The 26,718-nt window shown below is 38.9% G+C and overlaps 1 protein-coding gene across 2 annotated transcripts in view; it reads right to left on the minus strand.

Moving 5' to 3' along the window:
* Positions 1 to 26,718, minus strand: part of LOC129185646 (A disintegrin and metalloproteinase with thrombospondin motifs 16) — a 64,252-nt gene that overhangs the window by 16,214 nt on the left and 21,320 nt on the right. For both annotated transcript variants that reach the window (XM_054782973.1, XM_054782974.1), the window contains 13 exons: positions 25,751 to 25,834; positions 24,838 to 24,997; positions 22,947 to 23,052; positions 22,725 to 22,862; positions 15,521 to 15,674; positions 10,094 to 10,189; positions 6,635 to 6,783; positions 5,118 to 5,290; positions 3,501 to 3,631; positions 3,179 to 3,302; positions 2,428 to 2,672; positions 2,135 to 2,270; positions 942 to 1,068 (listed from right to left, as the gene is read on the minus strand). In XM_054782973.1, coding sequence (XP_054638948.1) covers positions 942 to 1,068; positions 2,135 to 2,270; positions 2,428 to 2,672; positions 3,179 to 3,302; positions 3,501 to 3,631; positions 5,118 to 5,290; positions 6,635 to 6,783; positions 10,094 to 10,189; positions 15,521 to 15,674; positions 22,725 to 22,862; positions 22,947 to 23,052; positions 24,838 to 24,997; positions 25,751 to 25,834 — 1,823 coding nt within the window. The remainder of the gene's footprint in view (positions 1 to 941; positions 1,069 to 2,134; positions 2,271 to 2,427; positions 2,673 to 3,178; positions 3,303 to 3,500; positions 3,632 to 5,117; positions 5,291 to 6,634; positions 6,784 to 10,093; positions 10,190 to 15,520; positions 15,675 to 22,724; positions 22,863 to 22,946; positions 23,053 to 24,837; positions 24,998 to 25,750; positions 25,835 to 26,718) is intronic.

Raw genomic sequence — 26,718 nt, forward strand, 5'->3', positions numbered from 1 at the left:
TACTGATTGTCATCCACGTGCCTATTTTTATACAGTAATCCCTCATTTATCGCGGTTAATTGGTTGCCACCCGACTGTGATAAGTGAATTTCCACAAAGTAGGATTCCTTATTTATAAATGGAATGTTTTTTTTATAGCTGGAGCATAGAAACCTGTTTAGGACCTTGTAAATATTTTTTTTTTACATTATTAGAGCCCTCTGGGCATGAACCAACACCACTATAGTCACCTTTATAATCATATTACCCAATATAGTAGACATAATAAGAGTAAATAAGCCATTTAAGACATAAATAAGACTCCTGCTCGTGTGTGTTGCTATAAATGTGTTCTCGAGGGGAGTAGAGTGCGTGGCGGACAGGAAATAATGTCTGGTGTTCAGAGTTGAGATTTAGCTTGGCGTGGGTTACGGCTGCAACAGTAGCCCATGTTTTTATTAGGGATTATTGCAGCTGTTGTGGGATAATTCGAACCTGCAATAAAAGCCTGTTGTTCTGGTGATGATGTGTCTCGCCAAACATGCAGTAAAATTACTGACACCTAGTGACCAGTGTAGAATACTACATCAGCATCTTGTAATGCATACTTTTGAATGCCTTACATTTGTATTTTAGTTCATTTAGCTATTTTTATGCTTGAAGATGCTTAATTTAGTCTAAAAATACCTAACATTAGCTTAAATATGTATATGTTTTGACTAATAATAGGCCATATTCAACAACAAAACAGCACAATTTACTAATTTATATATTTTTGAAAAACCGTGATAGAGTGAAGCTGTGAAATTTGAACTGTGACTGACGAGTGACAACTGTATTTATGTTTATATTGCAGTGAGGATATCATGCAAAGCCAATTGTACAATGTTTGATTGAATTAAGATAACTTTTTTTTTTTTTTTTTTGTTAAAATGTTTTTGTCATAAACTGTTAAAACTCACCTGGCAGGGCATGGTTGAATGTTGCAGGGTATCACTCCAGTGGCTGGTCTTGATCTGGCATTACAGTATGATGTATTCACTTGGAATCGCATGTCTTTGTAACATGCTGGCTTGGTGTTCATATGGCCTGTGTGGAAAATAATGAACACTAATCATGTATTCTCATAACCTTGTACACAATGAAAGTGATGCACTGTGTCTAAATTGTCTAAATTCAATTTAGTGCATACATCATTTATAACAAGTAAGCAGAGTTCAATTTGGAAAATGATGAACACAAATGGTATAACTAGTCACTAACACTCAAAAAAATAGATTGTCATCCTAGAAAAATGATAATTGGCCTTGCCTCTCTAACCACAGATCTGTCAGTATTAGTTATCTGTAACTTGATCCCTGGTTTGTTTTTGGCTTTAGGCAAGATCAGCCCACACCGGTCAGTTAGTCAGTCACACTCTTTAATAAGGCAAAGGCCGCAAACCAGTGGTCTACAATCAAGACACAAAAGAGGTGGAGGTGTTTAGGGTTGACTGCAACAGGCCAGGGTGAGGATCTTTAACCTCAGGGGTCAACCAATAGGAACTCTACACTGGGGGGCTTTGTTCACATTAATGAAAGCAAGCAAGTGCACGTGCAACATTTACAAAAAGAAATTTGTAGTATAACTTAATACAGTCATTAGAGCAGGCTTTGCATGTAGCTGTGTGTGTGTGTGCGTGTGTTCATGTTTGTGTGCGTGTGTGTGTGTGTGTGTGTGTGATGTTAATAGTGGGCCACTGTGGAACAAAAGCCACTGGTCAAATCCATGCATGTGTGTGCTTGCTTGTTAGTGCAAATCTTTGTGTGTGTGCGTGTATGTGTGTATACACAATAGACATGAGCAGTCCCAACCTAGAGCAGCTAATGTGCCCTGACTAATGATGGGAACAGCGACTTCTCCAAATAAGCTGCAACTAAAGACCTTATTAGAGATCACAGAAGCTTGAGTGGCCTTTGTGTGTTTGTTCCTTCATCTCCAAACTGTCCTCTTCATCTTTAGCCCACATTACTTGGTTCAAATGGAAGGTTGAAGGTGTTAGGTTATTTTGTCTTGGTCTGTCTTTGTCTGTGTGGTCATGAATCAACTGTACCTGGTGGTTTTGATACAAATAGGTATACTACATATTTTTAAGGGTGAAAAGTAGTAAACATACCTCCGGCACATGATGCTGAGCACTTGGAGCGTATGACGGCCCAGGTATAATTGTGTTTTATTTGATTCCTTCCTTCATCAGCTTTATTTAAGGTGTATTCCCAAAGTACACCTGGGTTCAAACCTTGCAACAGTATCTGAAATATAGTGAAATCTAGTTAGAATGGGATCGAGGTACAAAAAATGTATGCAGTGATTAAATGAAAAAAAATAAGAACAACAAATGAAATTAGCTGCAAAAAGGCACTTATAATGTATTAAAACATTCAGAGATAAATTAGACCAATCAAGTACCTCGATAACAAGTGTCTCATTGGTAGGGCCAACTGATATGAGGCTTTCTGGTCTGTTGTAAGGTCTCTTATATTCAAAAATGGCTCCCGCAATGGGATGTCTGCCTGGCCAGTCCACCGTCCAATGTCCATTCAAGAAGTAGCGCCTCTGGGTGTCCCTGACAGCCAAGTAGGAGCTTGACGTATTCAGCTCCAGAACCCGGATACTCCGAGCACCTGCTGGGATGATGACCACACCATAGTACTCTGAAAAAAAGACACAGTCCGTTATAGTCAGTAAAACAGTCAGAAAAAAATCAGAATTGTGTCACAAAAACATTCTAAGTAGGAAAATTCTTTGAAAACAGAAATACATTTTTAAATTCAAAATTTATGGAAGTATTTATTACATATTTACTACTATTATTATGCTTGACCCAGGAAGATACAGGATACACTATAGTCTACTGTAATTGTGTTTACAGTATATGCAGTTTTCCACTAAACGTACTTTGACTAAAGTCAAACAACAAAAAAACACAAAATGACAAAACGTTGATATATTAACCCTTGACGTCACCCGCTAGGTGTATAACATACAAGTACAACAAAGTGGTTCTTCTGAAAGTTTGTGTATCACGGAGCTTTTAAGACCATTTTGAACCTATTACATTGTCCATTATTAAATTAATAGACTGTATAACAATAAAAAAAAAACTTTACAGCATTCAAAAACAAATAATATACTACATCATGTAATAAAGATGACCTACGGTTAGAATGATGCTGCTTTGTGTATTGGCCTTTGTAGGTCTTGCAGGTGGAGTTGTCTCCTTTACACACTCCGCAAACATCGAGCCCAGCCGTGGAGCCCAGCACACGGTCACAGCCCACTCTCTGTGCGACAAAATTATCAATGGCACGTTCATCTCTCATTATTTCCTTTTCGGTGCATTTTCATTCCTTAAAAAGGACAACTGTCTTGAGTTCACCAGAGACAAGTCCCTTTCATGCTTATATTCAAAACATGCAAACATGTCATGATTGTTGTAAAAGCGAGTGTCAGTGTTGACTTTTAAAGTAAAACATTATTACCTCACAAAGGCCGTCAATACAGACATTAGAACTGTCCCGAGAGCACAGTGTCCCATCCTTGACTTTGCTTGCAAGAGCAAAGAAGAAATCATAACCTTCAGCAAAGCAGTAAAGCTTGCATATATCCTGATCTGCATGGAGAGGTGAAATTGAGCTTTTTAGACATTTTATAATTATGATAAAAAATACATTATATACATATACATATGAACCAGAGTATTACGACTAGGTGTGTGATGAAATATTGGTATATCAAACTATCATGATATTTAACCCTACGGTGGAGTATCGATACACCCTCGGCGTGTACCGTTTTTTAATTACTATTAAAATGCAGCCAACATTGTACCTCACGGAGTCACCATTTTACATGTCATCCAGGAGGACCTCCTCACGAAAGCAGCACAAAACTGGGCGGAAGTCACAGAAGAAGAAGAAAACGAAGCAGTAGACGAAAACTAGGGCGGATTTGGGCAGTGAAGTTAAACGGACACATGTGCCAGCATAGTTGAAATCAAACGTGTGGACTCACTTTGGTTTTTATAGCGTGGATGAGACAATCCTGACTTAAAATACGACACACGGACAGCACGACAGATATGCAAAGCCACCTCGTTTGTCACCATGCTTGCGGAGAAAACTGTGCCTATTAAGAGAAATATAGATTTTTCTATTCGAATGCTAAACGTTGTGGTGTTCAATCAAGAGAGGTGTGTTTAGTTTACGTTCTTTACTGTCAACATTGTCGTGCTGCTCAACCTTATCCGGGTCATTGTCTGTCTTTTTCCAGTGATTACGTCACTACTACTATTCTACACTAAATATTTAATTTTGTTATGCTTCTACTTAATAGAGTTGATCTACTCAAGAGACATGAGATGTTGTGTTTACTCAATGAGTGTAAAATAGTGTCACTTTTGCTCAAACACCTCAAATAAAATCCTGTTTTACGGTTATGTGTCACATTGTTTTTGCAATGGTATTGTGGTTAAAATATGCTGCAAAACATCCACCCATTTTCTATACCGCCTGTCCTCATTACAGTCACTGGTTAAGCTGGAGCATATCCAATCTGAAGGCTTTAAAATATAAATTATGAAACAAATATTTTGGTTCGTTTCACCGTATCACCGTATCAAGATATTATCATTATCATGAGAAATGTATTGCAAATCGTATCGTGACGCACCCTGAGATTCCCAGCTGTAATTGGGACATGTAAATATTCTTGTGTAGAGTATTTATTAAAATATGGAGTGTATTTTCTCCAAAATATGTGGGGAATTTTTGTCCAGAAGGACATTAGTGAGCTCAAAGGTCACTGATGCTGGACAAAAGGGCCAGGTTCACAATCGCTCGAGTTCATTCCAAAGGAGATCAAGGTTGTCAAATTCATTCAACCATGCCTTTATGGATCTTGCTTTGTATACTGTGGCACTAACATATTCCCACAAATTAGGAAGCAAACAATTTACCTCCCCAACCTTAACCCCTAACCTCTAACACTAACCCTAAACCCAAAATGTAATGGTAAGATAAAGAAGCGGCGAACTGAAGGATCTAGCCCTGGTTGATTATTAATTAAGGCAGAAGTGTGTCCCAAGGCTTTTGTCTCACCATCCACTCTTGTGTATGGTCTCCAGGTGTAGTGCCATCCTCTGAACTGCTTGCTGTTAAATTCAGCACATTGCTGCGTTCTGTAGTCAATGGCATTCAGGGGACAATCCTGAGTATTGCACAGCTTATATGATCTGGTGGAGCCTTCACAGAACTTTCCTCCATAAGCAGGTCTGCAACAGGATTTCAAACTCAAGGTTATTAACATCTCTGTGGTGTAGCAATTATTAACATTGCTTTGTGACATTGTCATGTCAGCATCATCTGATGAGCAGCTTTTATGTTTAATTCAATGTTTGGGCATATGTTATACTGGAATACTCTGTATGTGACTGGGAGCTACTTTTTGTGGGGGGTTCTCCAATCACAGGTGTACTGTATATCCTCAGGCAGCTGATCCCTCTATAAGCTACTGTTACTTACCTCTTTTCTTTACTCTCACATTTCCTTCTCACGTTTCCTGCTTTGGGTGTCTACATTTAATCTTTTTCCTATCTCAGAAAAACATTTCTCCGTTACCCCTTTTCTCACCCGCTAAGCCCCTCTGTCTTCGCCTATCTCTGTCTTCTTTCCAACGCCACCTTTCCCCTCCTATCCTCCCGTCTCTGTCTACTTTAGCCCACCATTTGTCAAAAACTTGGCAAGACCTGATAAAGAGGAGCCTCAGATTTTGATAGAAGGCACCAAGGCTGACTGGCTATGCAAATATTCCCAAGTGATTTATGAGAAAGGGAACAGATAAGAGATGATGCAGTTGAGTCACATGACCCGCACAGTAGCAAATAGTAAATCGTAACAGTAAAATGAGATTGCACTTAAAAATCCAAAGAGGTGGAATCTATTGTGTTGTTTGGTAATATTCATGCAAACTTGCATGAATGAATACAACTGCCATCCGTCTATTATATATACAGCTTGTCCTAATTAGGATGGAGCGTTAGCTGGAGGCTATCCCAGCTCACTTCTGGCGAGAGACGGGATACATCCTGGACTGGTTAATTGCAGAGCACATATAGACAAACAACCAGGCACTATAGTCACATCTACAGAGAATTTATAATCTACAATGAGCCTTACATGCATGTTTTTCGAATACCCAGAGAAAAGACAAACTACACTGGAATGTTCCAATGGAGAACAATTAGGCCACAGCATGGCCACCTGATACAAACTGAATTTCATATTTCTTTGACTGATTCCACCTTTCACTTTTAAGGTTTGGATAAAAAAGGCGTAGTTAATGTACAGTGAATTACAATTTGTGTGGTCTTACATACTTACATACATACTTACATATCTTACATACTAGTTTATCGTACAAACATCTTTACACTTTCTTTCTAACAGGAATATCCAGCAAACTGAGCGTTAACAACATAATCCACAAACATTGCAAACAGCCCAGAAACTTTGCCATGATGTAAGGGTTTGGGGGGCATCTCAATGATGTCATCAAATTGAACTTTTAACAAGTTTTCTAAACTATTTGTAGTGTATTGTTGTATTGTTTTCCCTACCTTGGGTTATTGCAGTGCCTCTCACGATAGGTGACGCCACTCTCACAGCTTCGTGAGCAGACAGACCAAGAAGACCACTCTGACCACTGGCCATGCTGAGGCCTTGGGCCCTCATCACCCTGTTTCACACACTGGCCCCTTCGACACCACTGGATAAGAGAATGGTAAAATGCATACAGTTAGGCCTAAAAGCATCAGAAGCACAAAAGTGCTCCACACGCTTTCAAATAAATGGTAATTCACTTTTAAATGCCGTATGGTTGAACTTTCCATGCGCAACCCTGTTTACACACGTGTGCTACTTTTTGGACTGTCTCTACCAGGAGTTTAATTAAGTATGCTCAACCACATGCAGCTGAAGTATGAGAAAATACCTGACAATTGTATTACATTCTCCAGATATAATTTACCAAGATGTATTTATTTCAGTAGATACTGATACTTTAAAAACATTGAAACTAGAAATACTGCTGAACACAATGCATAAATCAATTAAAGCATGGTTTATAGCTTTCTTCCTGACTAAAGACAACATTGAGTGCTGCTTTGGGGGTCTTTTGTCTCTTAAATTAAAAAGACATATCGCCGTTTTACTCCAGCACTTGTCAAAAATACATTTGGTCTTGAGCTTATAGTGATCAAGTACAAGTGAGGTCAGGTCTCACTGGAGTTCACAATTACCCCCATTCTCTGCATAGGGCCCATTTACACACACTTTCACGTGTGATGTCGCTAAAGCACAAGGACGGTCGATTATGTTGGTGTTTGTCGAAAAAAAAAGTGTGCCATGTGTAACTAATGAAAGTGAGGATGAACACGTGCTAATTTTGATTGAATGCAATAAAATATTGTAGTTAACCAGCTCATGAACCAATGACATAGTTCAAAAGGGCCATGACCCCGCTCCAAATCCCAGAATGAAATGTGAGAGGACATTCTGAAATTCAGACTCGTGTCACAAGCGGTTTCTATCATGAACTGGATCTCTTTGTGTTGAGATGACATCAGACATGTTGCAGGCCTTTTGGAATGATCCATGTTGATAGTCGGGGCACATGTACAGCTGTTCTCGTTCTCCCGAAGTTTTCATGCCTGTACACACCCCCACACACATATGCACGTCTCAGACTAATCTTGTGGTTCTCTACTAAGAAGTAGAACAGCTGATTTCCCCTCAAGTTGTTCCCCTACTGAGTACCACAGATTTCCAAGTAAGCTTAACATTGTTTGTGTTCTGTTAATTGTCCCGTGGAGGGAGAGGGTGGGATTAAGCCATCAGGTTCAATATATTGAGAAGCAAAATGCCGATGAGGGGCTGTCGGGGGGGGGGGGGGGTTGGTGGCCATAGGCTGGGAGAGAGAATGAGCCCCTTAGGGAGAATCATTTTAAAAGAACGAAGCAAAGAAACAATAAATAAAAAGCACAGACTGCTTTCTGGCATAGATCCCATGAATACATTTTTGCTAAATCAGCAACAAAGCAGTTGCAGCAGCTCCCTCTGCGCTATCATAAAGAATATTGAATTGACACTGCACTTGAATTATCTCAAATCTAATTTATAGCCAAGATTATCCAAACTTTTCACTTTGCTTTAAACTAAAATTATCTGACAGTCCTGGGCCAGCACTTAGAAGAAGTGCTGCGTCAGGGAATTCCATGAATTGGATGAGCTACTGTTCTGTGTTTAACAGATGAATGAATATTGCTCTACATGGACAAAAGTCTGCACCAACACATACAGAACAGGAAAGATAATAAGGAGGCGGTCCCCGCTTTGTAACAATTACATCTTCTGCCATTCAGACTTTCTACAAGATTTTGGAGTGTGTCTTTGGAAATGGTCAAGGAAACAGTCACTGGGTCTGTCTCCTGAAAGGGGCACCAGAGAGGTTGATGTCATTTCGAGGGGTACGTGACGAAATCGGAAATGGATTTGGCGCTGTGCCATCCATGTCCATGCTATATATCCGCAGAGCCCCCGGACCCTTTTGAAGATGCATTCGTACAAACCCTGCTTTGCGTAACTGCTTGCTCACCTTCTGATAGATTTCGCTATAGCGGTACTTTCTACCGTCAATAAAAGACATAATGTTCCTGTCTTCCACCACACTAACGAGGTGGCTTGTTTCCCCCTCGCTCCAAAAGTGTGGGGTTTTGCGTGTCGCCATGTTTACGGGTACTTCCTGCCAAAGACACAAAATCCCTTTTGAATAGAACATGCGCAGAACACAAATTAATGTTCCTTTTGATCGGGATATCCCGATAGGCGTATACATGACATGATTTTCGGGTTAGAAAAGGATTAACCCAGGGGTAAAATTCAGGTTTTTAAAAACAAAGGGTAATTGGTGTTTACATGGCCATGCGCAACCGGGTTATTGCTCATATTCCGGTTATGATAGGGTTATTTGACTGCATGTAAACGCACAGTGTTGTGTCTTGCACAGAGTTTAAAGCGGGGTCCATCCACTATCTCTGTTTTACATGCAAGATACGTCGCCATTTTGGAGCAGTTTGTGAAAATTTAGGTAGGTTTATAGGATTTATAGTAATAGATATGATAGAGCAATATAGATTAAGGTGATACTTTATTTTAATATGCTAATTGGTTAGAAAATAATATGCTATATCATGCTTTTGGTACACCTTTCAGGAGACTGACCCCACAATAATTGTTGTAGTTCAGCCCAATGGTGTGTCCCCGATTTGATGGTGGTTCAGGTTATGTCATCCCATCATGCCTTTATGGACCGAGCCTTTACGGACTGGGGCACAGTGATGCTGGAATGCAAAAGGGCCTTTCCAAAATTGTTAAAGTTTGAAGCATAGAATTGTCAAAATGTCTTGGTAAGATGAAGAATTAACAATGCTGATTAACTGTCCATATTTCTCCATGACTATATTTTCATTGTGGCTCTTGCTCACTATTTGTCTCATATGACATTTAATCCCTCGGTGATCTGTAACATCCCTTCAAGGAGGAATGTAAGTCTGGCACCACTGATGTGTTAAAGGGAAACCCCCCTCAGTTGCCTCAGTCTTTTAAAACCTTGTAGTGAATCTGAGGTATTTCCAGTTGCGTTGTTGTGTTGAGGGGATTTTTTTCACCTATGTTATACTGTATTTACTTGTTATGATGTTACCATGGTCCCATTTACTTGTATCAATCAACCAGATATGCTCACGTAAACAAGTTTTTTTCCACATGTAACTGCCTGTTGGCTCGACTGGCTAGAATGGACTATACATTTTTTCCTCCAAAAGATCACTACAGAATCCAAACATTTTTAGAAAGACTGTTTAAATGGCCCCAAACATTTAGGTCCAACATGTCATGCGATGCTACGCTTAAGGTGACAAACATCCTGAGCAAATCATCCATACCCTTTTAACTCTCTCTTTCTCTGTCTCAGAGGCACACACACATTTACACACACACCAAAACTCATGTTAAGTCACCATGTCAGGTCCACAAGCCGAGCCTTCCGCTGCTGGCATGAACTTGGTCTCACACTTCCTCCCAACACGGTGGCACCAAAGAGCCTTGCAGATATCCTAGAAGAAAAACAAAGACCAATTGGCCTGGCATTTCATGACATTTCTGCCCCCTTGTTGTTTCTTCTCCAAATAGAAAAGAGATAATGCCGCCCCTACCTAATAATTGTATTTTACCCTAGCAATATGAAGAAAGGCACATTTGCTGTCAGGAGAACGATGTTGAAAGAAGCAGCCTCAAAAACAATAAGAGAAATATACAGTTAAATGCATGGTGTCAAGTTATTTGGTTACCACCGGCTTTGTTGTTTTAATAACCCTTTTCAAAGCATTTTGTCATAGTAAAACTGGACATTGGGCAGATGCATTTAGCAGGATTGTGCAAAAAATACAAAACAAACTTTATGGAAAAAAACTTTATGGAAGGGTTACATTTTGGTAAGGATCTGTGTAAAGATGGAGATACAACAATGTACAGTCAGGTGAAAAAATGAAGTTCATTAATTAACTCCATGGTGTGACTCTTCTACTCTGAACAACCCGTAGCGGCGCTGTTATTAAACCATACAGTTTGACCGCCATACTTTGGATGAAATGTCAAGAATCATCACAAAAGTTGGTACACACCTTTCCAGGACTGACAAGCACATAAAAAAAAATGTCAAATTTGAGCAACATTGGCTGAAAAACAATTTTTATTTTACAGGGGGCACATGTGGGACTTGACAACTAATTGGCCATAAGTCAATTATTATCATCATTTGATTATAAAACTATGAGGGTATCTGTTGTACATACAGTATATGGTAGCATTTCTTCCAAAGCATTTTGTGCACAACTAATGAAGGGTCGTTCCCGAAAGAAGTGTCCCTAGAGCTGTCTGTTTGAAGTGAACGACACGTCAATTTGTTTCTTTTTTTCTGTTAAAGGCGAATGACTGGTGAACGTGTGGTGCATTGTGTGTCGACACTAAGCAGAAGGGGGAGGGAGGCGTTACACACACAAGCAAGCCGGGAAGGTAAGGAAATTGAGCAGCAGCATACAAAATCTTCAGAAAAGACAAGCAAAAACTGTAACCAGGATGTTACTTTTTCTTGAAGTTTTCCACATATTAATTTAGATTTAGTTGTTTAATCTTTTGTTGAGTCACTGTAACTTATTGGACATTGACAAATAATACACACAATCAAGGGCGTATTTAGCCATTTGGGGGTCCAAGGCAAACCCAGTCAAACTGCACTGACAAAAGTTTTATTTATTTTAATGTCAATTTTTACAAAAGGTGAGAATGTAATTTAAACCATTTTTTTCCTGCTTTTGAAATCTGTCAGTTTAATTTGCTAGTTACATTGCCATGCCCCCCCCCCCCCCATATATATTTTAAATATTATTGTTTATCATCTACTAACAAGTGTAAATGTGAGAAAATTTTCCTATTTCCTGAGCTGGATAAAGTCATTGAAATCCTCCTAGGGGATTATTAGTACCTAACAAGTGAATCATCTCAAGACTTTTACTGTAATTGATAACAACATTAGCAACATATAATATAATTCATATCATATAATTTTTTAATACTTACGTTTTCTTTTCTTTTTTTTTTGTCCGAAGACATGACTGTTCTGAAAGACACAATGTGGCAGCAAATACAACACGAACAACATTTTCCTGTTTTGTCATGAGTTATTTATTGAATTCAATTGTGTTTCCCACCGTTATCAAAATGTTGGGTTATAGCACTGAGATGAAAAACGCTATTGAACTCAAAAAATAACAGGAAAATGGTGTCTCGCAGCCACATCGTGTCTCTGGGAACAGTCATGTCAAGAATCGCGTCTTCAATGAAGGGAAAAGTAAATTTAGAGGGATAGTTCGGATTTTTTGACATAAAGTTGTATTACATATCCATCAGCAGTGTAGTGCATCAGTGACAGCGACGTTTCCCCGACTTCATCCCATGAGCCGAGTTCTGGTCGGCTTGCGTTTTGCAAGAAAGTAGCTCCGGCTAGTTAGTTGGATTTCTTAAATTCAGCGTTTTGCTTCTCAATACAGAGTTCAAAAGTGTAATACATTTGCGTGACAAAACCATTGCCCGAAAAAAGTCAGACCTCTCAATCGCTCTGCGTTATTTTCTCTGTGTTCGTATCACTACACGCTGCCGCTAGTCCATTGTTGTGTACGTGTTCCAGTGTTTACATGCGCAGATGCAGACCACTGCGACGTGAAAGAGTTAGCATCGCAGCGGTCTTCACTGACTACACTGTTGATGGGTATGTCATACAACTTTATGTTTAAAAAATTGAACTATCCCTTTAACTGTTCATTTATCCCTTTCATTCACCATTTATGGGTATTTATATGTATTTGGAATGTTTTCTGCATGTAAAACTATAATTGTAAAACTATAAAAATGTGTTTTGTGTGAACATTTCTGTCTTTCTGGAAGAAATGAATTGGATTTACATTATTTCTTATGGGAAAATCTGATTCGGTTAGCGTCCGTTTGGTTAGAGTTGGCCCTTCTGAACTGAATTAATGACGCTAACATAGGTTCCACTGTAATTATACTTTTACAGTACATTAGAAATTCATTTTACACTTACTTTGGTTAGAAATCAATTTAAGCAACAAAAGAATCTGAGGGGCCATTTGTAAGCCAAAAGAGACGGCTCTCTTTAGGGAACTGAGACAAAAGAACCGGTTCCCTTAGAAGAGACGGAATTCCCATAACTATGCACAACCTGTTAGGGGCAACACAAATGTTACTTACAGTCATGTAAACAATTTGAGCTAGGAATGTTTTGGCATTACTGTATTTTTCCATTTGAGTCATTCAAGACTTGTTTACACTAAGCACAATACAATTCTGTACACATTTTCCTTGTTTCAATTGTAAAGCGTCCCAAAATACGCACGGTGGTGGGCCTGGGCGAGACACATTTGTTGATTCGGCCAGCATAGAATTGTGGACCAGGATGTAACCTGCTTACTAGCTAACATATGGATGTTCCATTATTGTCTCTTACCTTTTTAACAATTTTGGCCTTGGTAGAGGTCTGTGCTGTACTGATGACTACATTTATGCATACTGTATGTATGATCAATATAGTGTTGGTAGGACAAAAACAAGTTGGTAGGAGAAAAAACAGGAATAGAACAGTAAATTAGGAAGGTAACTTCCTATGTGTTTTCATTTTAACTGACAGGTACAGATATGCACAGGGAAAAAAATGAAAATAATCTGCAATCACAAGAATAATAGGGCACAACTGCCAAACTCAATTCACATGATCTCACAGCAGTGAATCTCAGCAGTGGTCTGAAAGATTGGGATGGGAGCACTCTGTGGTTTCCCTGATCACATTGCCAGAAAAACATAGCCTACTACTTTTAAGTATTTCCATCATCTTACTATCTGAATGACTGTATCTGACTGAGTTTGACAAGTCAGCACAGATGCTGACAAGCACCTTGGAGTCAGTGCTTGCCCCAAAAGGGCCACCTTGGAGTCCATCCCAAAGCCGATTTGTCCAGCTTTTTAGCTTGTTTAAGACTGTTTTATAAAAAATAAAAATGCCATAGAGAGGAAGCGAGACATGGGAAATTGAGTAAATAGAGACGGACAGTTAGACATGAGATTGAAATATAGGAAAACACACCATTACCACACCCTATAATATCTGATCTTCGGAGTTTTGCAAAGGTAGTTCACCAATTTTGAACCCGACAGTCTCTTTCCATGATGGAATTTTGAAATTGCCTGCCAAAATGGTTATACATGAACTCATAGTACAATAAACTGCAGCTGAGAGGTTGATTTTTGTCATGTTTTGTTTAATTAGAGACAAATATCTGGAAAAGCTATGACTTTAAGTGCTGCTAAGAGACTCTGAGCTGTCGTGCACTCCGATGCTACCAGGTGCACAAGCAGAAAAAAAATTATTTAGTCACGACAAAAGACATACTGTAAGAACAAATCCACGAGAGAGCACTTGCTGAATATTTTATAGCTGAAATCAGGCTTCGGTGTTGTAATGTTTAGGTATTTAGACAAGCATGTTCGGGGGGATGACATGTGTATATGTAATAGGGCAGTCTGAATCCTTTTTCCAAATGCATTCATGCTGTTTCTGTCATTCTTCAACATGTCGTATAAATTCTGTATGCTAAACTTCATTTAACTAGACAGAGTGAGATTTAACCCTCTGAAGGCCATTTTTATTATTCATATTTGGAAATTGAAAATTTGAATCCCAGAAAATTATACTAGTACTTTGTATTACATTATAAAGTACAAATAATTGCAATAATTATCTTTATATTTGTAATAATGATATCAATGCGATATATTTTAATTTGAAAATATTTAATTATACTTTGTATTTTAATGATCTTACTATTGCTGACTGACTAAAATGAATGTTTCTCTCTTTTTCTCTCTCTCTTTCTGTCTCTCTCGCTCTCTCACTCTCACTCACACACACACACACACACACACACAATTTTAAGTTCAGTTTCTCACTTCCTGTTTATTGCAGGATCAGAAATGAAAATATACAATCACAAAATATTGGTTATTAATACACTGAGAAATGTTTTTGTCTCAGGGTTGATTGTACACAGACATGCAAGGCTGACCAGCTGGGGGCAAAAGTTTGCCCTCATTATTGCCGTTGCTCATTATTGCTACTTTTTTGGATGGGCTGTTAGATTTTACATCGTGTGTATTTTTTCGAGTCATAATGTTACCTGGATACAAGGAACCAGAAGCGTATTAACTCATTGATCCCTCCACTTTCACAGTTGAATGAGATCCAATACAAGAGCTGTGTCAAACAATCGTGCCTTTGGAAATACATATATTGTTGCTGGTGAATGTGTATCTATTTAGTCAGTTTACAAACGAAAGAATCTCAAGTCAGACACAGCATGTCCAACAGCGATCAGCAGTAATGAGACAATGGGAGAGTAACAAGGAGCGATTCCCATTGGCAATGCTCCAGTGTATATTTAGTCATAGATCCCAGTGAGTATTTCATGGGCAGCATTGTAGCTCTCGATGTTTGTTTTGTATGTGTGTGTGTGTGTGTGTGTGTGTGTGTGTGTGCGTGCGTGTGAGAGAGAGTATGCATGCATTTAGACTAGAGCAAGCAAGCCTGAGATTCCAAATCAGTTTCACCCTTCTTTTCCTCCTCCATCCTTTCTTTTTTCCTTGACCCCATTCCCTCAATCATACTTCCATACTTTTTTCAAAAAAGAAACAGATTCCCAAAGCTCTCAGGTTCCAGGAAGCGAGCTGAGAAAATGTGAATGAATCATATAACAATGGCAGGGCATTTTCAACTCTTTTTTAGATCTGCAGGGGATTTCATGACTTATTGAAAAACGTACCTTCTTAAAATCGAGGGTGCAGAGCTTGGCCTTTTCACCAAACTGCCATTTGCATTGTGTGTCTGCATCGTAGAGCTCGCCTGGCAGCTTCTCAGGGTAACGATACTCCTTGACTCCTTGGGGTTCATCCGATAGGCACAAAGCCTGGGCAGAGCTGGTGGGTAGAACAGAAGCGTAAACTAAATGGATGATACATGCGGGGCTGTGGCTATCGTGTAACAATCTTGTCACTGCCTTTCAAACCATATTTTATAGGTAATGCAGAGTAATGATACAATCATGAAGGGCATATGTCTGAATAACTAAGCATTGCCAAAGTGCTTTGAGGTACAAAAAAACCTGTACCACATGAATTTTGCACAGCAAAATGAAATCGTCTTGGGGATACCTTACTAGTTAAATTTTATTTTAGCTCAGTCTAATAATGAATCAAGACTGTTTGTTCACCATTCCAAGTAAATTTGACTTAATATAAAAATAAGTAAAATAAAACATGTTAGGAAAGAAAATAAATTATTGTAGATTTTGTGCTCTGAGTGGTTAGCATGTTTGCCACACAGCCAGGAGGTCTGGAAGACCTGGGTTTGAATCTCTGCTTGTGCATCTCTGTGTGGGGTTTGCATGTTCTCCCCGTGTGTGCATGGGTTTTCTCCGGGTACTCCGGTTTCCTCCCACATTCCAAAAGCATGCATGTTAATTGGTGACTGTAAATTGTCCATTGGTATGAATGTGAATGTAAATGGGATTTGGGATATGCTCCAGCATACCGCCGCAACCCTAGTGAGGATAAGCGGCATAGAAAATGGATGGATGGATGCTCTGTAGTGTACTTAAGTCATTCACCAATTATTTTTCACATTAAAAGTCCACAGCATATGGAAGGTTGAGCAGAAGAAAAACGTGTTCGCAAAACTGTAACATGTAGCGCAGTGGTCGCCAACCCGTCGATCGTGAGCAACCAGTCAATCTTTGGGACTTTGCAGTTGATCGTGAGAACATTTTGAAAACAATGTATGATCATATCAGAGCGACCAACAGGCACGCATTTTGTCCACTGAACACGCCCATACGCCTCGCCACTATCCAGGCAGCAACCCGCAAGCCCCAGCAAGGAGCCCAGTCCCCAAAACCCGGCCAGAAGTACACTAATACACCGGCTCCCCCCGCCCCACGCTAGCAAAAAGGTCGAGTGAGAGAGGGAGGGAGTGACAGCACTGCAGCAATGTGCTTGCGCACACAACGGTAATGCTGTGCCATGTTAATAAGGCTCAAAGTCTGCCTTCGCTAGCTCTAAGTTAGGGCACAAACATAACTCCATAGACGTGCACCTCCAAAAAAAAAGCCACGACGACGCCCCTCATTAAGTGCTGACTATTGTATCGCATTGACCAGCCCCTGTCTCCTCAATCTGCATTGCTCGTCCATTAAACTGAGCCAACAAGCCAAATAGTTGTGTTTTGCTCGTGAAGCCGACGCCGCAACCCCAACCCGGACCAAGAGCCACAAAAATAGGGGTGCCCGAAGTGCGGCTCAGGGGCCACCTTCGGCCCGTGGCTCATTTGTCATTGCATCACTGCAGAAACAAAATAAAATTTAAAAAACAGTAAAAATGATAAAAATAAAGCAAAAGGCTCAATTAGAAAAAACTGAAATATCAAAACCAACAACTAATAAGAACACAAAGCATATATTGCATGTATTGCATGTGTGTATATATATATATATATATATATATATATATATACTGTATATATATATATATATATATATATATATTTTTCAAATATACTGTATATATATATATATCTCAATTGTATAACAATAAAACAATACCATGCAAATGAAATGGAAACAACAAGTGTGATTTAAAGATAATCCATTCTTCCCCCATTTGAGAGCACAGTAGGGTGTTGCTATGGGAACATAACATTCTGCCAAACTTTAACCCTGAGCGGCATGCTTTAATGTACTCAGCACTCAATTTTGAGCAAAGAAGCCATGTCACCTGTATCCACGGACAAGTCGGGGATTTCCACGATTAAGTGATATCACTGATTCTCATGTGGGAAACTTAAAACACTGCAGTCTGGGGAATACAGTTCAAAAGTAGGGTTGAAAGAGCATGAAAAGGTGCAATATTTTGGACACGTTCACTGCAGTGGCCATATTGCTGGAGCAGACATGAATATAACTGTTCAAATGTGTGCTTGTGTTTCTCATGTGCCAATAGAAAACAATTGCTGTTCAATGTCTGGCTATCCTTCATTGTTCACATAATAAAGTTTCTGAAAAAGACATTACAGGATACACACATCAGCAAGTGAGGTTAAACGAGTGCAGACACTCATCCTTGTTTTGCATTTAAAGGCACTTGTTACATACTTACATGACACTCCATCAATACACATTGTACCAGCTGGTCTTTAGTAAGTCTGGGTCTATATTCTACTTCACCTTTCTTAGGATTATATACCGTATGTACAGTAACCCCTCGTTTACCACAGTTAATTGGTTCCAGACCCGGCCGTGATAAGTGAATTACCACAAAGTAAGCTTTCTTATTTATACATTGGATATTTTCGTAGTTAGAGCATAGAAAACCTGTTTATGACCTTCTATATACGTTCTTTTAAACATTATTAGAGCCCTCTAGACATGAGCTAACACCCCTATAGTCACCTTTAAACTTGTATTATCCAATATAGTAGACATAATAAGAGTAAATAAGCCATTTCAGACATAACTAAACTAGTAGTGCTGGTGTGTTGCTATAAATGTGTTCCCTAAATGTGTTCCCTAAGCTCTGAGTGGCGTAATGTTGGGGGTTCAGAGTTCAGTTTTAGCTTGGCTTGAATTACAGCCGCAACAGTAGCCCATATTTTTTTATTAGGGATAATTATGCCTATTGCCTGTTGTTTCGGCGATCAAGTCCGATGCTTGATACAGCATATCATTCACAGCATCTTTGAAGGCGCCCTCTGAATGCCTTATATTTGTATTGTAGTTCATTTAGCCATGTTTATGCTTGAAAATTCTCAATTTAGGCAAAATTTATGTATATATTTTTACTGATAAAAGGCCGTATTCAACCACGAAATAGCATGAGTTATAAGAGCATGAATATATAATTTTGAATCAGATTAATTGCGGTTGTCAAATTAATTAATCATGATTCATCACCATTTTTAACTTTGTCTGAAATATGCCAATTTTTACTGCATTTCATTGAAAGAAAGATAAATGACAGGACAAGATCATATATACAGTATGTATTTTACGTATTAACAGCTCGAAATGAACTGAACATTTAATCAAGCTAAAACACAGGTAAATGCTAACACTAGTTTCTTTAATTGCAGCAGAATTAGCAGTATTTGAATCACACTTTTAACCAAGTTATTATGAGCAATGAGGTGTTGTGTTCAAAGACATCACGTCATATAAGTTGAATTCACATGTTTCGCATGTAGATGTATTTTCTGAGATTTCCGAGCATATAAATGCAGCAAATTGTACTTCCGCATTAAGAGCTACAAAGTGAGTGATAAGAATATACGGTACACTTATTGTTTTTCTTTGTATTTCTGTTTATTTAAACCACACATACACGCATAATACAGACGTTGTTGTGATGTTCGTAGTGTCCGTGAATGCATCTTGCGGTGGTCCAGTGAGAATGAGGAAGTGTCATCGCGATGATGAAGGGACTAGAGACGTGTTTGTGAATTGGAGATACATATAGTGATGTTGGAATTGCACTGCTGTTGATGTGTTCAGACCACAATAAAGTTATAAAAGAGCATCAGACTCTGTGTGGACACCGCATTGTGCCTCAGTCTGTCGTCATAACAGAGAGGCATGGCTTGCCATGATGCGCATGTGTTAATTATTCAATTAACGTAATTAACTGAATAAATTAGTTACTGCCTAGTTACACCAAGGAAGGACGTCACTTTTGTTCTTTTTAGTTAACTTTTTTTCCCTTCATTTTGTCTCCCAAGCACGAGACAGGCTCTTCTGATTGCAAACAATAGGAAAATTGAAGTGAAAAGTGAAGTGAAATTAGACCTTGTAAAAGCTCAGAAACTGCAGAAACACTGATCAACACTGGCTGCATGCACAGTTTGCCACAAGAATGTGGTTGTGATAACAATGTCAGCAACAGCTTCCACTGATTTGACTGAATGAATTGCTTTCTTCTTGTATACACACTGAGTCTACCTTACGAAGTATTTCTACAGTATGAGCCAAAGATATTTCAAATATTTTGGTTTTAGCAACATGACAGGATCAAATACAATTGAACATTTTTCTGATACGGCTCTTGTACTGAATGTCATTAGATTGTGCAGATGTTCCTAATGAAGTGTCAGATGTGTCTGTCAGATGACTCTGTCAATACAAAATGAGAGGTAAGAATCTTACATCGTTTCTGAATGACTGGGGGCTTAAAAGCTATGACCATGCCAACTAAAACATTTGTAAGTGTCCTTTAAGTAGACTTAGCCTGTCATGCAAGCTGTCTGTCAATGTAAAGCATGACTGAGTATTGGCACAGACTTAAGGATAAGGATAAGCAAGGGTCAGAGTGGGTGCAGTTGCACAAAGCTTCTTTGAACTGAAGACGGTGGCGCCATTCAATGCATCTTACTGTATATCTACTTGTATATTTCAATTGTATTGATAGCAATTGGGAAAATAAACTGTAATTCTGCCAGGGAGATGACCCCAGGTTACATCATTAGTGGTTTGAGCCATGTGGCCAAGTGGCCTCAGGTGGTGATGACCGGGTGCTTAATATAAGGCTGACAGACCTAATGAGAGTGACATCAACCCCGCTCTAATAACCGAGTGACAAACAGTGTGCGTTTCCAACACTGTAAGAGTTTAGTTAACACAAGGGTAAATTTAGTAGGGACACCGGCTATCTGGTTTCCAGCTTCTCTCTCCCTCAGACAAACACACACACACACACACACACACACACACACACACAGCCAGACACATGGACGCAATGCCTGTGATGCATACTTTCTTGCTTGGTTAAGCAGGCTACATGCGTGAAAAAGTTACTGCACAAACACAGCTACAGCTTTTGTGCACATTCATAATCAAGTATCTTGGCAACGTATTTGATTCCTTTCAAATGTTTAACAATTTTTTTTTCACTAGATTTTTAAGCCTCACATGCATGGCAATCTATTTTGATCTTCGCTTGAGCATAATATAGAGGTTTTCACAAGACTTGAAACAGTGCAGCATTTTTAAGTGACACGTCTGCTGGGAAGTACATTGAATACTGTTTATTTTTTTCCGGGCCACTACGTTCTTGATGAATGGCCACAAATGAACGTTATGATCCACTCATTGTTCATATTAGGCTCTGCAAACTTGCTAAGACTTTGTATACAGTATTATATACCAGTACACACAGTATGTCAAGAAGTGCCATTTGTATTACTTTTGCTAGCATCATTCAACACTAATAAGAACTAGATGACGAAATGTCAGTACAGATGGTGTTGAAATGCTGAAGCTGAACTGAAAAGTAGAATGATTGTTTAAATATCCTGTTGAAAATGTGTTGAACCAAATGAGGATCAAATCAGAAATCATCAGGCTGGGAGACGGCCACTCTACGACCTGAGCCATGCTACCGTGCACAGAATAAGCAGAATTTCCACCAATAGGGGGTGACATTGAAATTGTCTATTCATTTTCAATGGAAACATGTCACAGAAAATACTTAATTACAGTAAGTGTGGGAATTTTTAGAAAGGCCCTGATATATAACCAACATGTCCTGAAAGAGCTGAATGTTGGAATGGTTTGAAGCAGTTGAGATATGTGGGAATACTTAGCAAACAAAGAATGGCGGAATTTAAGTGTTGCAATGTAAAAATGGAGAATGGTTGCTGAAATATATAAATATGTGGAACAAAACAGCAAGTATCTGGTAGGGAGAAGACCAATCTACCACTTGAGCCATTTCACCCTGTAGAATAAGTAACATAAGTAACATATTACAGTCATGGAAAATGTAAAATGATTTTTTCACCAGTAGGAGGCACGATTTAATTTGTCCATTTGTGTTTAGCAGACTAAAAACATCAAAATTTGAAATTTTGAAAAGCAAAAATGCAGCCTGAATGTTAAAATGTATGACTAAGTTGAATGATTACAGTGGGATCAAGGAACGAACCAGCAACCACCGGGTTGCCTTTTTCCATGGGAATATTGTCACAGAAAATATGCAATTACAGCAAATGTGAGAATTTTTTGAAAAGTCCTGACAGATAGACAACATATCCTAAATGAGCTGAACATTTTGGTTTTGGATTGGTTAGAATCGGTTGAGAAATATGGCAGGAATTAGCGGACAAAAAATGTGGCGGAATAATAAGATGTAGAGCAGTGGTTCCCAAACTTTTTACAGTTGCATACGCCTTCAGACATTTTATCTGAAGCCATGCACCCCCTACTCCTGCACAGTTAAAAAACATAAACCTTTTTACTTTAATTAACTTGAAATATTGAACATAATTCATTGGTTAATTATTTTGATAGCAATTCTGGGTCAAAAAGGTGTATTTTGTTTCACATGAGCACTGATAAATAGATAAGTAATCATCCTATAAAACTTACATTCCGGTCTGATGTTGGCATCCTTCCGTATGAATGGGTTGAATTTGAGCTTCACTTTTTTGTCCACTTGTGATGGCTATGGTTTAAGTCTGCATAATAATTTAATACCAAATTGAAGGGGAAAGTCTAACAATTATGATAAAGCAGTATCCAAAGTAGAAACGTACATACAACCAGAGATAAAGCCTAATTTTCGGGGGAATCCCCACTCACAGTGACAGGTTTTCATTGCTGGGCTCCAAGGATTGAAATACCAACGTAAACGAAATCTTAAATATTAAACACTCTAAATACACAAAATAATCATCAAATTTACTGTTTTGTTCATATGATGAACACAGAGCATTGAACAGCTTCATGCTCTGTCTCCTTCCGGCCTTCTGCTTCGTTCTCCTTGCGCTGTGAGGCACTGATAATTGTGAGTTTTAGGCGCTAATTGTTTTTCATTTTTATTCACGTACCTCCTATTACAATTGGCGTACCCCGTATTGGGAACCTCGGATGTAGAGAAATAAATAGATGGAAAATGGTGTACAATGATAAAGCTATGTTTTCTTACTTGAGAAAGCGGCTGAGGTACTGGCGGCTGCATGCGGACCACGAGAAGATACCATTGTGCCCTGCTAATGTGGGAGACATGATGTTTCCTTCTGATTTCTTGCAAATGTTTCCTTCACCATCATGGACCATTCCAAAACTGAGGAATTGAAACAAAAGGTTGATAATCTATGTAGCGAGAAATGATTATTGTCGTCATCACGACAGAGTTAGAAGTTCTTACTTGTGTCCAGATTCATGTGCAATGGTGAATGCCAAGCCTAGACCTGTGTCCTCATTAATGGTGCAGCTCCTGTACTTGCTGCACATGCCGCTTATGGGAGCAAAACCTTTAAAAAAAACAGTAACACAATTTTGCATTACACCTCCACGTTACAATTGCATTCTCTTCTGAAAAGCAACATGTACGTGTACTTTTTGACCCCGTCTACCTCAACAATCAGATATAATGGAAAATCAATACAATTGTTACTTACAAACACACCCACATAGCCCTAATTGTTTTGTTACGATTACTTTATTTTGTTATGTCTTGCTTTTTGAATCACTTTGCAAGCACTGCCCCTGCTCCATAATCACAAAAGGTATGGTCCAGTCATTTTACATCCGCTTTAATGAACCAGAAAGTGGCCAGCTAACCTATGGACAGACAAAGAAATATAAATACGGCAAGCCATACATTTTTTTCCCACTTTTGTTTAACAGTTTAACCCCTTTTTATGGATGGGTGTCCACTATCCACTTGTCTGTTCTCCACGCAAAGATGCCTATACAGCACATTTGGGTCAGAATCAAAAAGATCCTCAGGGACGCACTTAATGCTTTTATGTCTGAGAAACAAAATCTCTTGGTAGAATTTAGTTTTGTGTTTTCTTATTTTGGAACTTTAAAGCAAGCATATGGCAAAACCATTCAAATGAAAATGTTCTCATGTATATCACTAATTTTAATATAATAAATAATGACAATACAATTTTATTTAGAAGCGCTTTTCTAAAAACTTTACAATAAAACGAGCAAATGAAATCAATACAATGTACAATAAAGCAATAAAATACAGAAAATATCAATTGCAGAGTTCAATGAGAATAACTAAGCACCGAATAACTAAGCACTGAGCACTGATGGAAGCATTAAACATTAAAAGCAAGTTTAAAGAATGAGTACAGAATAAGTCTTGAAGGTGGATAGGTCAGTGCAGTTACGGGCGGGTGCGGTTCCAAAGTGAGGGGGAAGCGAAACTAAAGAATCTAATCTGTCGCCCCAGATCCGGACATTTAAAATCAGCAGGTCATTTTATCATGAGAACTGCCGTTTAACACAAGTAGCTCCTTCTTTAATTGAGCATGTGTTGTGGTCATTTGGCGGCCTTCCGCTTTTAAGAATACCAAAAGCCGGAATTAACTCTTTTTTGACAACATGTAAAGAGTCATTGACACACACAAACAGACACCTTTGAACCTTTTCTCTCAGCCTCAACACTTTGAAGTCCAAATTGAATCTGTGTGTGTGTGTGTGTACACACATATGTTGCAGCATCCCAGGAACACTAAATGGACTGGTTTTCTCACAGTGTGAAGGACAACAATGTGGTAGGATTGTCATTACCGCCAAAGGAGCTGCTGTTATTTTGGTAGACAGCACTCACTCAAGATTGTGGTATTGTTTGTGTGTGAACACATCGAATTGTAGATAACACAGCAAAAAACACTAATGAATACCCTGCGGTCAAATTAAAAACAATAATAATTCTAATTCGTATTATTCCTTGTATGCGTTATTCTGCAAAGGTCTGGAACTAATTAGGTATCTCGAGTATGTAGTTTGAGTCAAGCTCAGATTCAGATTCTTTTCAACTGCATTAGAAAGCAGCAACTATTTTCAGCGTGTGTTTTTGTGTGTGACAAAGGACAGGGGCATATTCTCAGAAGGAAACGAACAGAATGGATAAATGCTTGTGGTATAAGAACAATTTAAAAAAAAAGAATACGAAGAAGAGTTGATATTCATGTGACCTTATCAAAACATGCCTTTGTGCCACATCGTTCTACTTTCACAGCTGCGTTCACATTTCAGAACATAAAGGAAAGATTGTTATGTATTGTTTGTCATACCCAGAGTGTCACATGGTTCATTCTTCCAGGAGCAGATGTCGAATCCTGTGAGGAGAATGGCGTGGTCATGACGTTGACCCTCTCGGCCTCCGAGAGTGGACTGCCACTGGCAGAAACTGTTCAGTGTGTGGTCTGCATGGTGGCTGATCACCAGTCCATCCTGTGACATAATGACAGGCAGGAGAATTCAAGTTGTTCTTCATGATGACACTGTAAATGAGAATGCAAATGCAGGACAGTACACGTGCAGCATCTAAAGAGATCCAGAACAAGATTGGAAAAAAGTAGCCCATTCGAAATTCTGCGTTTAGGAAACTATCATGGACAGTTTTGAGCAGTTGTTCAAGCAGCTAAATCTTGTAACACCTGTCAGCAGTGCAGCTTTATACCATTGCAAGCTACATCACTTATATAAAAATATTGTTAAATTAATAACTCTCACATCAAAACTTAGCCTTGTTATTTACTATCTTTTTAGAGCTAGAATGTATGTATTGGATCTCAGTAGATTTTGCAGGTGCCAGATGAGAAGGTTATGAAGGAATTACGTTCCCATGATGCCAAGTCAAATTTTTAGTGTACTTTATTTTTAATTTTTTTTAAGTCGAATTTTTGTAGTGCTGTGGAAACCACGGTTAGCATCCGTCCCGGTTTGCATACATTTTCCGGTTAAAATACAATATGGCGCATGTCTTGTTGCCTCATGCACTGCGTGAGTCCAGCAGTGTTCTTCATGTAATTTCATCACAAAACGTCCCGTTAGCATCCTTGAAAGAAGACTCAAAAAAGTTCTATAAATGGAAACCTGAATCTGCTTCTTTCCTCTGAAACTCTTAAATACATGTTGACAAGGCTTTGCTGCTCAGTGCCAGAACAGGTTTTCTTCTTTGTTACGTGTTCAAAATGTTCTCACCTGCTCCTCATCTAGAAGCACAAGTCCCACTATTACAATGTTGATGCTTCCTCCTATGGTACCGTCTTTAAAGAGACTGGACACCTATAAGACATGCAGACATATATTTTTTAAAAACTAATTTACATACTGTATACACACTGCGGACAAGCACAAAAAGTCATTAAATCAAAAGTATGTCCGGACAGAAAAAGATGCACTACGGTAATCCCTCGTTTATCACGGTTAATTGGTTCCAGACCTGACCGTGATAAGTGCGTTTCTGTGAAGTAGGATTCCTTATTTATAAATTGAATATTTTCGTAGTTATAGCATAGAAAACCTGTTTACAACCTTCTAAATACGAGGTTTTAACATTTTTAGAGCCTTCTAGACAGTAAATAACACCCCTATGTTCACTTTTACACTCATAATATTCAACACATTTGGCATCACACAAGCCACACAGTCAGGAGATCGGGAAGATCTGGGTCCGAATCTCCGCTGGGCATTTCTGTGTGGAGTTTGCATGTTTTCCCCGTGCGTGCGTGGGTTTTCTCCGGATACTCCGGTTTTCTCCCACATTCCAAAAACATGCATGTTAGGTTAATTGCCGACTCTAAATTGTCCATAGGTATGAATGTGAGTGTGAATGGTTGTTTCTCTATATGTGCCCTGCGATTGGCTGGCGAGTCCAGGGTGTACCCCGCCTTTCACCCGAAGTCAGCTGGGATAGGCTCCAGCATACCCACAGCCCTAATCAGGGTAAGCAGCCTAGAAAATGGATGGATGGATGGATATCCAACACATTATACATAAGAGTAAATAAGCCATTTAAGACATAAGACTTCTTGTTATAAATGTGTTCCCTAGGGGTCCTGAAAGAAAGACGGACAGGAAGTGAGTCGAGGATTCAGAGTTGAGTTTCAGCTTTGTGTGGTTAATGGCCGCAAAAGTAGCCTGTAGTTTTATTACAGATTTTAATTCGG

Source organism: Dunckerocampus dactyliophorus, chromosome 7 (assembly GCF_027744805.1).
Source record: "Dunckerocampus dactyliophorus isolate RoL2022-P2 chromosome 7, RoL_Ddac_1.1, whole genome shotgun sequence".
Classification (NCBI taxonomy): domain Eukaryota; kingdom Metazoa; phylum Chordata; class Actinopteri; order Syngnathiformes; family Syngnathidae; genus Dunckerocampus; species Dunckerocampus dactyliophorus.